The 15772-nt window shown below is 43.3% G+C and overlaps 1 protein-coding gene across 4 annotated transcripts in view; it reads left to right on the top strand.

Moving 5' to 3' along the window:
* Positions 1-15772, top strand: part of HOMER2 (homer scaffold protein 2) — a 54866-nt gene that overhangs the window by 36076 nt on the left and 3018 nt on the right. Inside the window, exons 3-9 of one of the 4 annotated variants that reach the window (XM_058811443.1) lie at positions 1364-1495; positions 8198-8290; positions 9385-9411; positions 9555-9694; positions 11207-11363; positions 13514-13624; positions 15613-15693. In XM_058811443.1, coding sequence (XP_058667426.1) covers positions 1364-1495; positions 8198-8290; positions 9385-9411; positions 9555-9694; positions 11207-11363; positions 13514-13624; positions 15613-15693 — 741 coding nt within the window. Of the gene's footprint in view, positions 1-1363; positions 1496-8197; positions 8291-9384; positions 9412-9509; positions 9695-11206; positions 11364-13513; positions 13625-15612; positions 15694-15772 lie in introns of all 4 variants that reach the window. The other 3 variants (XM_058811440.1, XM_058811444.1, XM_058811441.1) reach the window with 3 other exon arrangements.

The raw sequence follows: 15772 nt of genomic DNA, 5'->3' as shown, positions 1-15772 counted from the left end.
TTTCCCCTGCAAAGGACATTTTCAGGGATGCCACTCACCTGGCTCTCCTCTGTCTTGATCCTTCTGGGGAAATTTCCAGTGGTGGGGAATGGCAGAAAATCGTAGGTCTGTTTGAAGGTGATGATGCAGAAGGAAGGAAATAAGTTGAGCAATTTTTAAAAAAGCAAATGAAAGTGTCAGCACAGTGGTCCAAAGTCAGGGAGGGGATGGAAGCAAGGAAGGATCTTCGTCTGGTAAATTTATTTTCAAAATTCACACTTTTTGCTAAATGTAAATGATAGCCTAGGAAAAAACTGCTTGGAATACACAGTAAATGATGTTGCCAGGATACTTCCTGATCATGTTAATTAAACTGTCCCACAGATTGGGCTTAATTACTGCATAATTTGCATTTTGGAAATGATGGTAGGCATTACTAAAGAAAGCTCTTGTTCTGCTAGCAGAAAGAACATTGTACATGAATTAATTTCCAGGGGAAGAAGTCGCCAGACTAATATAATGGTGTATCTTGAAAGTAAAGTTAAGATTTTTGATAATGAACTGACATATACCTCATTCCTCTCAGCAAGATGACATTTTATATTTGCTCCACTAAGTTCCTCAGAGGCTTCATCCACCAGCCTTCCTCTTGTTGGCTGTTTCTTTAATTACAAGAATCACTGTTGCTTTCAGGGTTGCTGGTGATGAAGCAGACATTAGTTAACATGTGTAAAAATGAAAAATATTTGTTCCAGGGCCCAAATTTGATACTGCATATGCATTGCTGGTGATGTGCTTCACCACCCTCCCAAGTTAAACTGCTTCTTAAGCTATCAGCTTCTCCTTGTCTTGCTTTTTATTGTCTGGCTTTGTTTGAAACTTCTGATATGTCTTTGATTTGAAACTTCTGATATGTCATGCTGCTTGTGGAGCCCTGAGGACAGATGGGAAAATGCAGAAATATCTCTCTGCCCTTCAGGTCTGAATTCAGGTGTTACTGCTTGGAGGCCTCAAGCAGACAACTCTTGGGGCAGTGGCTGTGTGGTTTCCTAGTGCTAATAAAAGGATTTTGCATCTGCATTTCTGCCAGGGTAGTTCTGTGCCTCCTGACCCTGCTTTGAGTTCAGTGATGTTCCCACAGCCATGTTTAACTGCAGGGCTCTGATGGGACTTTGAAAAACAAGACAAAGCACCAGAACTCCTGCAAGAATGAAGACAAGAAAACAACTGTTTTATTTGGGGGAAAAAAAAAATCTTCTGAACACAGCAATTTCCCAATTTAGACTGCTAATTGCTTTGCATGATACCGTTGCTAGGATATGCATTTCCGATGTGACTTGCACATTTTAATTTTTAATTTTTTTTTTTTTTTCTCTGTGACCAGGTGATCATAAACAGCACCATCACCCCCAACATGACCTTCACCAAAACATCACAGAAGTTTGGGCAGTGGGCAGACAGCAGAGCCAACACCGTGTTCGGGCTGGGCTTCCCCTCCGAGCAGCAGCTGACAAAGGTAACAGGGCTCACTGCAGGGTGAAAAGGGGTGTTTGCATCTTGGAAATGCAGCCTGGCACATCTCCAGAGGTAACAGGGCTCACTGCAGGGTGAAAAGGGGTGTTTGCTTATGGGAAATGCAGCCTGGCACATCTCCAGAGGTGACAGGGCTCACTGCCAGGTGAAAAGGCTGTTTGCATCTTGATAATGCAGCCTGGCACATCTCCAACCTGTGTGTTACTGCAGGTCCTGCTCAGCACTGCAGGTCGCCCATCTCTGGAATTCCAGAATTACCATCCCTGGATGGTATTTTTTTCTGGTATAATACCAGAATTACCATCCCTGGAATTACCAGAATTACCATCCCTGGAATTGCCAGAATTACCACCTCTGGAATTCCAGAATTGCCATCCCTGGAATTGCCAGAGTTACCATCCCTGGAATTACCATCCCTGGAATTGCCAGAGTTACCATCCCTGGAATTCCAGAATTACCACCTCTGGAATTACCAGAATTACCGTCCCTGGAATACCACAATTACCATCCCTGGAATTCCAGAATTACCATCCCTGGAATTACCAGAATTGGCACCCCTGGAATTACCAGAATTGCCATCCCTGGAATTCCCATCCCTGGAATTACCAGAATTGCCATCCCTGGAATTACCACTGCCTGTGGGTGGCAGTGAGTGCTGCTGCAGGGGATGAGTAGCCAGGGAGAGCTGATGTCAGGCTTGCTGACAAAACTGCCTCTGCATTAGCACCTCATCCTGAGTTTGGTATTAATGAAACACTTCCCTGGACTAGGAGCTGGGTGCATTAGCAGGCTTGGAAAGGCTAGAGCAGCCTCTTGTTCTGGATAAGCAGCACCTGAAAATACTCCTGTGTCACTGGAGTGGTGGTCTTGACAAGTGCTTATCAAGCAGCTGAGATGATTGTTTGTTCATGTGGTAAAAAGCCCCACTTATCTCACACATACTTGACTCCTGAGGCATTGGCTGCTTGGCTCTGGGCTTCATGAGTGACCTCAGAGGGTGTCCTTGGGCATGCCACAGCCTCTCAGGCTGCTGTGCTCTCCTGTGCTTTAATAAGAAAAGGATCAGGAGAAGAAGGTGTTTCTTGTGGTGTCTAAAGCAGCAAAGGCAGAGCACTGCACTAGAAGGGCTTCCCTATCAAGGGAGTCGTTATAGGAATTTATTTTAGTAAGGCTGCCTTAATAAGTTTTTGCTTTTTTCTTAATTTCTTAATAAGAATTGCATTTTTGCAAGTGTTTCTTAAAAGTTATTTTAATTTTCATATGTTAAATTATTTTTGGACTTGTGATCCCCATAAAAAGCCCATGGCATTAATCTGTTATTCAGGGATGATAAAAGCATGATGTGCAAAGCTGGTTTAAAAATGAGTTGCTGGAGATGGATATGTTTTATGATGGTTACTCAGGTGTACAGGACTGCTCATTTCACCCATGCATTTTCTTCACATGTCACTTGGGAGTAGAGAAGCATTAAAATGGACCTAGGGAATAATTTTTTTTTTGAGTAACAGATAAACATATATAATAATGATATAATGCAAACCTTTGGACACTGCATGGGATAATTAGCACCTCTGGATAGCAGTGTTTAATCCTGGATTACTGCAGTTACACCTCTGTAACATGACACGAGTGCCTCAGTGGCACACTGGGGCTGAACTTGCACCTTGTGCCACGTGGAGCAGGTGCTGCTGGGTCTGGCTCAGGAGCAGAGAGGTAAATAATGAAATAAGGCACTGGGCTCACTCTAGTAAGGCAGGAGGTACATTTGGAGGACTTTGCACCCCGATCAGAGAAATTTTAGCATGTTCTGCAGACCTTGTCAAACACATAGAAGAAATGCTCTGCTGGTATCAGCTCATCAGTGTTCATGTGGCCAGCCTAGAGCCAGTGTGAATAACCTGGTTTGTTCATGTGGGCACAGGGGCACCACCCCAGCTCTGTTTCTTCCCAGGTCATTTTGTATATTTTTGTGCACTGCATGATCTGCTGAAGAGCCCACTGCCCAAAATGCAACCTTCTACCTGCATGAAAGGCTTTCCAAATCAGCAGAAAGTCTTTTTCTGGTCAGAATATTGAGAGGGAGTTCAAGGAGGACACTTATAAAAATAGCTTGAGATGATTTTTTAAAAAAGAAAAAGCCCCAAACTCTGACAGTTATCTAGCTGAAAAATATAGGAAAACCTGTTTTATTATCACCATGTAAAGCAATGGGAAAAAGATACTTCTTTATTGTCTGTGCTTCTCAGTTTAATTATTGAGCCACTAGTAAGAAAGATCAGAGTTGAGAGTGAGATTACAGCTATATAAGTGTACTGGGAATAGTAAAATCAAGTTTCATTTTATATTAATATCATTATACTCTTATAAAAGATATAAATTAAAGCTTGCCTATTTTACAGGAAATAATTGAAGTGCTTAGTCAGGAATTGGAAGGGCACACTAAAACCTCCCTAAACCAGAGATCAATAGCCCTGGCTTAAAATAAATATAAATAAATAAAGCTGAAAAATGTCCGTTGAAAGCAGCAGAAAATAATGAGGCAGGAGAAGAGGTTAGCATGCCTAAAAATGCCTGCATTTTAAAGTATATTGCTTGGCCTAATAAAAGATATTGCCTCAGTCTAATGCTTTGCTTCTCTTGAGATACTTCAAGCATTAATCCATACCTGTAGGGAAAAGCAGTTCAAATTAAACATGAGCCATTAATGAAAACTGCATTCTGTGACCCAGTAACCTAATTACCATTCCCATTGATTGGGAGACTCCCAGGGCTTAGGGCTGGTGTCCTACTCAGGGTCCTGTTCCCCTTCTGCAGGAGCTGCTGACCCTCCTTTCCCCACCCTGTGCTCAGAGGGATCTCAAGGCATCATTCAAATGTTGTTTCATCCAGGCTGAGGCAGGAATCACAGAAAGTGACAGCATGTGTGGGGTGAGCAGGCTGGGCTGGTGCTGCAGGCAGAGCTGAATTTTGCTCACCAAGGGCTGAATTTTGCACACCAAGGGGTTAAGGAAGATTTCTGCTCTCCTTCAGGGTGCTGTGTGTGAGGAGCTGCAGGTATCCAAGGGCACAGGGACAAAGATTTACACGGGTGAGAAACCCAGTAAAGCCAGACTTTGCACATCATAAAGCAGCTGCCTCTGGCCCCTGGGAAGCCCTGGACTTTATTTCTCTGCACATTCTGTGTGCCAGTCACTGCATTGCAGGGCAGAGGCTGCCCCTGTCTCAGCACAGCCCTGGTGCAGCTGGGATCAGAGCTGGGCATGCCCTGGCTGGGACACAGCAACTCACTGGGACCTTTCTGGGGTAAATAGTCTTGTTGGGAGCCCCTCTGCTCTGTGCTGATCCCAGGAGAGCCACAGGAAAAGCAGGAGTGTGCTGAGGGTCATGGCACAGCGCTGCTCCCGCGGGGCTGTCACATCACCCAGCCTTCTGCAGTCCCAGGGGGAGATGAAATATTTATGAGCCTGCTTTGGGTGGGAGCAGCTGTTTCATCTGATACTGGCACAATTTGTCAGTAGGAGACGTAAAACATAATGCCAGACCAGGAGCTTAAAATTTATGCGTACAAAATCATGCTTTTTAATGTATAAAATGCTAAGGAGCTCTATTTGAATATATATATATATATACATATATATATGTATATATATATTTCTCCTGGTGGCAAACTGACTGTGGATTTGAACAGCCTTTCAATAATTTGTGCAATGCACAGTGGCACCCTTGAGTCCCCATTAAATTTCACTGGCCAAGACTCCTAATCAAGCAGTGCTGGTGGCTGCAGCTGCCTGGCCAAAGGGCTGCACAAGTGTTGGCAGCAGCAAATCTTCTCCATGATGCAGCTTAGTCACAGTCCTGGGACATGGGAAGGCACATTTTATAATCCATGATGGATTATTGGGGTGGGATTTGGTTGGCAACTCTCCAACTCCCGTTTTTGTGGGGTTTTCTTGCTGATTTTGGGAACTTTGCCAGAGGGTAAGCATGGACCTAAGGAGAAGAAACGTGATGAATTCTTGTAGTTCGTTTTGGGTATTTAGATTTTCATTGCCCCTTGAGACCACACTTACCAAGTTTTCATTTACTGAGCACACTTTTTATTAGGAATTTGACATTCATTAAGAATGTAATGGTTTGATGGCTCAAAGTCAACTTAGACCTTGGAGATGGGGCATGATTTTGTGGTAATGATTGTCAATTATTTGTGTTTGGGCAGAAGCAGTTGGTTACTAGAGGGAAATGTGATTTCTCCTGGTGCTTTGGCCCTGTGGCTGTGCCACACTGTTGGACAGCCTCGAGCTGTGGCTGGCTGCAGAACCTCCTGCTCTGCTCCTGTGCAAGGGATGCTGCAGAGCTGGGGCTGGCACTGCCCCTCTCAGAGCAGCAATCACTTTCTAAATGCAAATGTGTTTAATACAAGTGTTGTGAACTAGAGACATGACTGATATGGTTTATGCAATGAGGTCATTATTGGGCTAGTAGCATTGCTCAATCATATGCAATTTTTCATTATGGAAATGTGGGAAAATGTCCTTTTCTTCCCAGCTCATAATTTTTCACAGCAGTCTCCTGTGTGCTTTAGGAAGATAGCTGCAAAAATAAAATTTGATAGATCACTTCCAATTCTTTTTGTCTGTTCATATTTCGTATCGTCCATGAAGAACCCTCATAAATTTTTCATACATAAGATGAAGAGATTTATCATAAAAGAGAAAGATTTATTATAAAAGACAGACTCAAAACAGCCTTACACTATCCACAACAAACACAAATGTAGAACTTACTGTTGATACAATATTTTAGAAATAATCAGCTGGTTATAGCTGCTCTGTCACAGCAGGAGAGATGCTCTGTGTAAAGTTAGAGTTAAATCACTAAAGGCACGAATGTAATGTGGTTGTTCCTAACGATCTGTGGAGTGCTGGAGAGGCAATCAAGGCATTTGTGCGTGTGGTGACTGCAGTGCCATCAGCTGGAAGTGCTGCCATCCCAGGGCAGGCTCCTTGCATGTGCAGAGCCAGCTCTGGGGCAGGAGAGCTGATCCACAGCTCCATCCTCATCCTCACCCCAGCCCTGCATGTGCAGAGCCAGCTCTGGGGCAGGAGAGCTGATCCACAGCTCCATCCTCATCCTCACCCCAGCCCTGCATGTGCAGAGCCAGCTCTGGGGCAGGAGAGCTGATCCACAGCTCCATCCTCACCCCAGCCCTGCATGTGCAGTGCCAGCTCTGGGGCAGGAGAGCTGATCCACAGCTCCATCCTCATCCTCACCCCAGCCCTGCATGTGCAGAGCCAGCTCTGGGGCAGGAGAGCTGATCCACAGCTCCATCCTCACCCCAGCCCTGCCACTCAACACAGAGTGCTCCCACAGCATCACTCACCTGCCAGAACCTGGGCTGTAACCATGGTGTGTGTGTGTGTGGGTGTTGGAAATTGCCATTTGTGTGTGTTACACGTGTAAATCCAGATTTCTTTTAGACCAAATGGAGAAGATTTGTTTAATCAGTCTCTACAGTGCAAATTGTACTGAGAGAGCATGCTAAATACCTGCTGTAAATCCAAAGTTAGAAGGCAAGATTGCTAAGTGGATAATTTTTCTTTCTATTCTTCAACTGTAAATTTGGATGGTTTTTTCATGCTTTTATTTACAGTTTTTCCATATTATCCAAGGGTATAATGGCAATCCTTTTGTCACAAACTGTGCAATAAGTACATCTGTTTATATTTTTACTTCTAAAATGTCTTGCCTTTCTAGCATTTCAAATTTCTCAACATACAGGCAAGCAAGACCAAGCAGTGTTAGCTGAAAGATAAAATTACCAATTTTTATAGTGGATACATCATAATTTTTAAAACAAATTATGCATTATACCTTTTTTTCCATCTTTGAAATCCTCTTAATATTTTAAACAGTGTTTAAAGTGTCTGAAGCCCTGCAACCCTGACTAGCTGTGATAATAGTTGTATTTAAAAAATGCCAGGCTGGCTTTGGAGCAGATATCCTACAGCAACTCACAGATGTTGGGATTGTTACCTTCCATCTTTATCTTTCCTTTCCCTCACCTCTCCCAGTTTGATATATCCCTCTTAAAGGAGGCATTCAAGCTTTTATCTGAAGTCTTCTACCTTTATTGTTGAAAGTAATAAGAAAATTAGAGCAGAAAAGCTCTGGTTTTGTACAACTCCATCATACATTGAGATCTACCTTCTTCTCCTTTTTCCCATGTCTTGATAATCCCTTGCTTACCTCCTGCAGATGAACTTATTTGCATTCTTTAATTGAATTCCCTTGCTCTTAGGAATAGAAGGCATTGATACTATTTTTATCTAAACATATGTCTCTAATACTTTTGTCTTTAATACACTGTCAACACCAAGGGAAACAGACAAGGGGGAGGAAATAAATAGAACCAAATCAAACCAGGAGACACCAACAATTCCTTTTCCTCCATGGGCTTTTACTGTGCTTGGCCAGAGTTATAGAGATGCTCCTCTTTTACAAACACCCACGCTTCTCTTGGAAGAACCATCCTTCCAAAGAATTAAAATGTTTTCTCTTGCCAAAAATTCTAAATTAATAAAATTAGTTGTTCACTTTTGGACATCTATACCATATGAAGATAGCAATCTTAATGGCTTAATAGATGATAAATCATGTTGATAAATATCTTTCATGCTTTTTGTAGTTTGCAGAGAAGTTCCAAGAAGTAAAAGAAGCTGCCAAACTTGCAAGAGACAGATCTCAAGAGAAAATTGAAACCTCAAGCAATCATTCACAGGTTAGTAATTTAGCTTTAATACCTGTACATATACAGGATAAATAATTTAAAGTTAAATTTTCAAATGGACTGTGCCAGCTTCTGGCAGCTAGCTTCAAGTATATAAAATGGAGATTGCTGAAGGTAATTGTCAGCTGCTGGACATTAGCATTGTCACAGGAATATATTTTATCCGTCCACGCTCTTTACTTTCATTTAAATCTAATTTTTTCAGCAGTCCTTGAGCTGTTACAACTTTTTTAATAACAGGCAAAGCTATACATCCTTTGATTTGTACTGTTTAACAGAGTTTGAGTCACTGGGAAGTAGACAGTGTAGTGCTTCAGCAGACAGTAAATGAGATCCATCAGTATCCTTCCTTGTCATCTGTCCCACCCACTGCTGTGGCATTTGCTTTGCCTGGCTTTGTGTCCAGTGTTCCCTGGGCAGCTGTGCTGTGGGAACAGGAGGGTTTTAGGGGTGTTGGAAGAAGCCTGTGTTGTAAATCTGCACAGAACCCTCTGCTGGCAGCATCCTGGTGCCACCAGTGCCCAGCGAGGTCTGGGTTCCTACAAACTGGAGAATTTGAGTGTGGTCCCAGGCTCTCTGCAGGGCTGGCTGTATTTTCATGTGCATTGCTTTAGGTGAGAGTGAGCCCTGCTCAGCAGGTGTTCCTGGCCTGGGCTAGTGTCTAGAGGAAAGTTAGACAGATTTTTATCAGAGAGGAATTCAGAAGAATGATCAGAAAAAGCTGCTGAATGGTTTTAGTGCTGCAACCACCCCCATTTGTGGGGCCCACAAATATCAATCTGAGTGGCTGACTGTGGACACTCATTTTGTAAAGCCTTTGGTCATGGTCTTTGTAGTTCTCTTTATTTGTTCTCTGTTGGTGGTCAGCACCAAGCAGTGTGTCAACAGTATGTCTTTGTAGGAGCAGTACTATTTTTGTTTGTTTGTTTGTACTTTGTGTGTTGTGTTGTTTCATTATCTTAAAAAAACCAAACAGCTTTTGAAAAACACAAGCCTTATCAAGGAAAAAAAAACTTTTTTAAAGTTTTGAACTCTTTAAACTTCCATTTGTGTATCACTGTAATTTTTTCATTCTTTTTAAACAGACCAGCTTTGCAGCCAAGATGAAAAGGGTATGTGTGTGTTACCACTGTTCTGCCAGGAGAGCCGAGGTCTCAGCCAAGTGGTGTGGGATCAAGATTACAAAGAGATTGGTGTTGTGGTCTTGCAGGAGGTGCAGGAGACACCCAGTGTTGGTTTGTGTGTTGTGCTGCAGGAGTCTGGACGGGAAACACCCTCCTCCACCCGAGCTTCAAGCGTGAACGGCACCGACGACGAGAAGGCATCGCACGGCGGCCCTGCCGAGGCACATCTCAAATCTGAGAATGATAAATTAAAATTTGCTCTAGCCCAAAGGTGAAGTTCCTGTAGAACCCATATTGCATTGGAAAAATTGTGTGCTGTAATTATTTGATGGATAATGATATTAACAGAAATTATTCAGATTGTAATTAATTTGAAATGGTGCTGCAGAACGGATAAATGGACAGATTTTAGCAAGTATCTCCTGGTATCTAGTTGAGAAATATTTCCCATTTCATTTATTCCTGATGTAGTTTGTGAAGAAATAAGCCCTCTTTTATTCTGCTGATGCCAACTCTTATAGCCATCTTCTTTCAGGAAGTTTTAGAACTACAGAAATAACATTAAAGCCATAGGGGAGCAATTGCTGCTGATAACATGTGAAGCCAATCTGTCTTTGAGTTTGCTGCACTTACTTTGATGAAAATAGATATGGATATTTAAAATTATGAAAGGGAATGTACTCAACCATAAAAAGTTGAAGTGAGAAGTATAATTTCATCAGAGTGCTTGGAAATCTTAGGGGATATTTCTAAATTGTGGACAGAGCCCCTTGAAATCACATTTTTTGCTATTTGCTTTGATAAATAATTTGGAAATGCTGAGAAGAGTAATTTGCAGCTGTAGTGAAAATACAGGCGCTGCAATATGCAAAGTTACAACATTAAAATAGAGTAAATCTCTATTGGGATCTTGCCTTGTCTGCCTCTTGCATGTGAATGTGTATCTGTGAATGGAAGGAAAATCTAACAAGATCAAGCTACTCTTAAAAAAGTATTTAAAAAACAAAGCATCACTGTAAGCAGCATTATCCAGTGAGCAATTCAAGGTTGCATGTATTATCTTTGAAGTACTACTTCTCTCTTTATTGACATTTCAGTAGCTTAACCTGCTTCAAACAGTAATGTGAGCTCATTCCTCTTGCTGAAGACACCTCCACAGGCAGGCAGCAAGTAGCACACAGGGAGTTTCAAAGCCTTCCTCCTGTTCACCCTCTAATCTTGTGCTCTGTGCTGCAGCTCAAAGCTTTGGGGAATGAGTAGTTTAATTCTGCAGCATTATGTAACACTTTTATAGTTAAGACTCAGCATTAAAATAAATTCAAATATAGATCATGTCAAGCCCCTGAAATGTTCCATTTGGGGTTGCTGTGCCATCTGCAGATGTGCAGAGTGGCTGTGCTGCAGGGCTGCAGGTGCCCAGCCCCAGGTGCTGCAGCCACACAGCTCAGGGGGTGCCAGGGACCTGCCAGGGTGAGACCCCTGTGTGCAGGTGGGCAGCTGGACCCTGCAGCCTGCTCTGGCAGCAGGGCTTGAGTTCCAGACACAGGCACTGCTGCTGGGGCTGGTGGATCCCTTTGTTTTGACAGAGGCAGTCAAATGAAGGCTTTTGCTCTCCATAGGAATGTCATGGCTAAGGGCAATTCCACACATCTGAGTGCTCTTCCTCCTCTTGCAACAAATTAATGGTGAACTCACCGCCGTGGGGGAGTTTGCAGGCAGGTAGAGAACAGCAGCTCACAGGGACACAAGGTGAAACCAGCTCATGGTGTCCTGTTTTCCTCAGTTCATCCAACGTGAAGAAGTGGGAGACGGAGCTGCAGTCGCTGCGGGAGAGCAACGCGCGGCTCTCCACGGCCCTGCAGGAGTCGGCGGCCAGCATCGAGCACTGGAAGAAGCAGTTCTCAGCCTGCAAGGAGGAGAATGACCAGCTGAGGGGCAAGGTAGAGAACAGACCCACAGGGGAGCTGCCCCTCCAGCCAGCTGCTGCCACCAGGGCTCTGCTCTGGGGTCTCTGCAGCTTCTGGCTGTTTGTGCTGGCAGGTGGAGCTGGTCTGTGAAAGGGGATGGATGGGGGGCTCAGGCAACTGCTGCCCTCTGCACACAGCAGGCAGGAGGGAGCAGAGGAGCTGCTGCATTACCTGAAGGTCCCTGAGTCAGGATTTGGGAGACTTGGTGTCAGCAAGGCTCTAAAAGTGGGACTGTTATTGCATATCCCTGTCAAAGCTCACTCAAACACTGCCAGATATGGATGAGCAGAAGGCAAAGTTGTGGCCTGGCTGCCAGGCTGAGCAGAATGTGAGGTTATAGCCAGGAACCCAGCCTGGGAACCAGTCAGGATTAGAAGCAAATCCCAGCAGTGTGCAGGGCAATGAGGATGTGAGTTGTTTCCTCAGCACTGTGGGCTGTGAGCTGGGACCTCCAGCACTAACACCTGGCACATGCAGAAACTTGCCAACAGGCATCATCAAAAACCTTTCCCCTTCATTACTGAGCACATCTCTCAGTTGTGTAAGATGGAGGGTTAGCAATGGCTACAGCAGAGAACAACTCAGAAATCTGTGAAGATTTAGAGTAGTCATTAGTGCCATCTCAGATAATACTGTGCTATCTGCAGCAGCCCCTATGGGCTCAGGGGATCCTGGGTGTGGGAGATCCTGGTTTCCATGAGTGCTGCTTTTACAGAGATATTTTCACCCTATTCATCCTAAATGCTTTTGGAAAAGCTGGATCCTTTTCTTGCTGTTTAGATGGATCACTGGGGCATTTGAAGTTGAGATCAGATTGTATCTGTCTGGTGAGGATATTTTTTTTGTTTAGTACTTGCTTTTGAAGAGGGAAGGAATTTCATGTCTTTTTGTGTGTTAGTAGGCTGCAAGTAGTATTTTGGTGTTGGAGGGAGTTTGGGTTGTTTGTTGGCACTGAAAGTCCTTGTGGAACAGCACCCTTTTTTCTGAGGCCAGTATTCACTGTTTATTGACTGGTGTTTTATGGGTGCTCAGTGATAATGCAGAGATCAAACCAGAGCTGTATTAACTGCTATTACATTAACAAATTAATATTAGTTGTTATATGATTTGGGTTCCTATATCCAGTCTGTTGTTGATAGGGGAGAAGTGAGGGACTGGAACAGTGTGTTATGGGAAAATATCATCATTTGCAGGGTAGTTATTTCCCTTTCTGTACTGTGGCAGGGAAAACTTGTTCTCATCAACACATGCCACATCCCAGCAGCTGTACTAGAAAAGAGGAGATTATTAAAGCACCGCTGCTCTTACTGCCTCTGCCAAGTCCCCATGCTGGTGACCAGGCTGTGCAGCAGTGCTGTCTGTACAATGTGCTGAATTTCTCTGTGCAGGGAGGTTTTCTGAGGTTTTTCCCCAAGTAGGTTCCTTGCTCAGTGCTCGCATTGCACCACTGCAGTGCCCTGGGAAGTTCCTTCTCCTTTATTAATTGGGTCAGAGTTTTTTGCATATTGCTCTACCTTCAAATGAGGGAAGTTATAATCCCAAAGCAACATGGAGCTGAGAATTAAAGTACATACTTTAATGAGCTGGTCCATTGGCCTGTGGGAAGTGCATCTCCTGGGAGCTGAGTCCAGAGCTGGCAGCAGGAGCTGTGGAGAGAGCAAAGCACATCCCTGGGCGACAGAACAAAGCTGCAGATGTTGCTCTGAACTGCTTCTCCCCCCAAAGTTTTGATGTTGTGTCCCTCATACACCAGCTAGAATAATAAGCAACCCCCAAGAGATTTCTTATCCTAGTGTGTTAAGAAAACCATTCCTTGTAGCCTTGTGTTGGCTTCAGAGGAGCAAAGTGCAGATTTTATCCCCAGTTCCACTCATTTTAGCAGCCCAGTGTTTTGTGCATTCCTGAGTCACAAGAGAGACTGTAAGAGAGAATAAATACAGACCCAAGGTTTCCTAGTGGATGTGTAAATTGACTCTTTTGAAGGAAAGAAGTGATAATTTGGTTGCAGTGAATCAAATGCTGTGTTTTAGGAAACAGATCCCATGTCCATTTCATCAGCTGTGTCCTGCCCCAGATTTTCAGAAATTTGAAAAATTTCACCCAATGTCTGACATTTCTTAAAGATTGAAGAACTGGAGGAACAGTGCAATGAAGTAAACAAAGAGAAGGAAAGAAATGCACAGTTGAGTAGACGTCTCCAGGAGCTGGAAACAGAACTTCAGGACAAAGAGCTGGTGAGTGCCCTGGACACAGAAATGGCATTTTCATGTTTGAGTGGGACTGCCTGCTTCTCTCCTTGGGTGTAGATTTATGGAGTGGCTGACCTGCCACCAGAAGCAGCCTGATGCCTTGGGCTGTTGCCTGTTTCCAGGTTTTCCATGCACAGTCCCTTGTTTGGGAGTGTTTCTCCATCCAAGTTCCATGATGTGTTATGTCCTGTGGCTGCACACTGTAATTTGGCAGAGGATAGAAAAAAAGATGCTTTTATGTATACAGCACTTGTCCTTGCAGAAGAGCCAGTGGTGAAACTTGGTGCCCAGTGCCAGACAGATGTGTGCTGAGAACAGATTCATATGACTCTGCCCGTGCCAAAAATTCCTGTAGGCATCAGGATTGCCATTAAAAAGACATCATTTAGAAAATAATTTGGCATTTGAGTAACAAATCCTGTTTCTTTTCTGGATGGCTTATAGTTTGCAGCTTTGCTGGTTTATGGTCTCACTCTGATCTCAGGACTGATGCCAGGAGCGAGAAATTCAGATTCATGTAGAGTACCCCAATTTGTCATTTTTGACATTACAGGGTGTTAATTTTTCTAAGGGGAATGATGACTTGGAACCCCAGAACAGTGGGAAAATACTGAGAAGTTATTTTCTTTCCATTGTCACACTGACCAAATGCTCTGAGCTGGCTGAAGAAGAAAAGTAAAGTTTGCCAGTGCAGTAAAGTTTGCCATGTGCCATTACAGCATCTCTGCAATCTCTGGTGCTCTTAAAAGCTCTGCTGTTAAGGGGTTTTGTGGTGCTGGGAGGGAATAGTTTAGGGAGATGGATTTTGATACACTGTCATAAATACAGTGTTTTTCAGCTCTTTATTTCAAAGGAAATTGTAATGCTGTCTTCCCAGGCTTTCTGTGGCAGTAGCATACAGAAAAGCTCTTATTCTCTCCCAGGATTCTCCTCAAGGTTCATATTTTTACTGTAGCAAATGAACCAGAAAATTGATCGACTTGTGAATTTTACGAGCCTGTCTTCCATTTACACTGAAAATACACTAACTTGTTTTAAAAATTCATGCTTACATTAGCATGTTCTCAATTAGCTCTAAACTACCCATAAGTAATCTTTGGTCTGGAATCCATGTGCTGATGGCATTGCCATGTAGGAGCAGCTGCTGAAACCCTCCTGGTGCCTGTGCACCAAGTAGTTCCCACCCAAATCCACATCTCTGATTTTGGACAAGGCTCCTGTGGGGAGCAGTGTCAAATGCTTTGCACAAGCCCAGGTAGTGCAGGGGAGCACCCCTCTGCTTTCTCTGGGGGTCATCACCTACAGGGGCACTTTCTGGAGGAGGATCTTGCACTTTTGTTCAAGTCAAGTTGTCCTAATTTCCAACAGAGACATGGATTCCTACTGTTGCTTTTTCCATTAACTCCCTCCCTCAAGTCTGCTCACTTTGGGCAGCGAGGCCAGAACTAAATACAGATTTTGGGGAGGGGGAAGGTGGTGGTTCTCAGAGCTGTGCCATGGAGGAAAGCCCATCACACCTGTGCTCTGTAATGATGTCTCTCTATGTGCAGCTGGTAATGCCACTGTCCTTTTGTTTTTGTCTGCTGTCATATGTCGTTGAAATGGTCTAATTTGCTCTTTGCTACCATCTATAAATTGCATGTAGCATTACAGCTATTCAGATTTCTCTGGTATTTAATAAACCTTTTGCATAGTTACATGGTTTAGTTTAACATTTTATTAATAGAATTCATGGAGTTCATGCAAGAGATGGGATTACATTGCCTGTTTTAGAAATGCAAAGTAAAAAATTTAGTGAAAAAATGTATTCTTGTGGAAAATTAGCAATTTTGGAATGCAGGCATGTTATTTTGATTATTTTCCATCCAAATACTGTGCAGAATACAATAAAATATGCAAAGCCATTTCATCTTTTCAGATTTTCATTATGTTTTAAATTGAAGCTTGCACTAATATTTTTTCTGTTTTCAAAGGAACTGGAAGAGCTCCGAAAGCAGGGTGAAATTATACCAGAGCTAATGTCAGAATGTGAATCTGTATCTGAACAATTACAGGTACAGTTAGCAGTGAAATTAGTTTCAAAATAGTTGGTACCTTTCCTTCATTTTTTTTTTCATTGCAGCTGTATGCATT

This window comes from Ammospiza caudacuta, chromosome 10 (assembly GCF_027887145.1).
Source record: "Ammospiza caudacuta isolate bAmmCau1 chromosome 10, bAmmCau1.pri, whole genome shotgun sequence".
Classification (NCBI taxonomy): domain Eukaryota; kingdom Metazoa; phylum Chordata; class Aves; order Passeriformes; family Passerellidae; genus Ammospiza; species Ammospiza caudacuta.
This window is presented reverse-complemented; position numbering and strand designations above follow the sequence as displayed.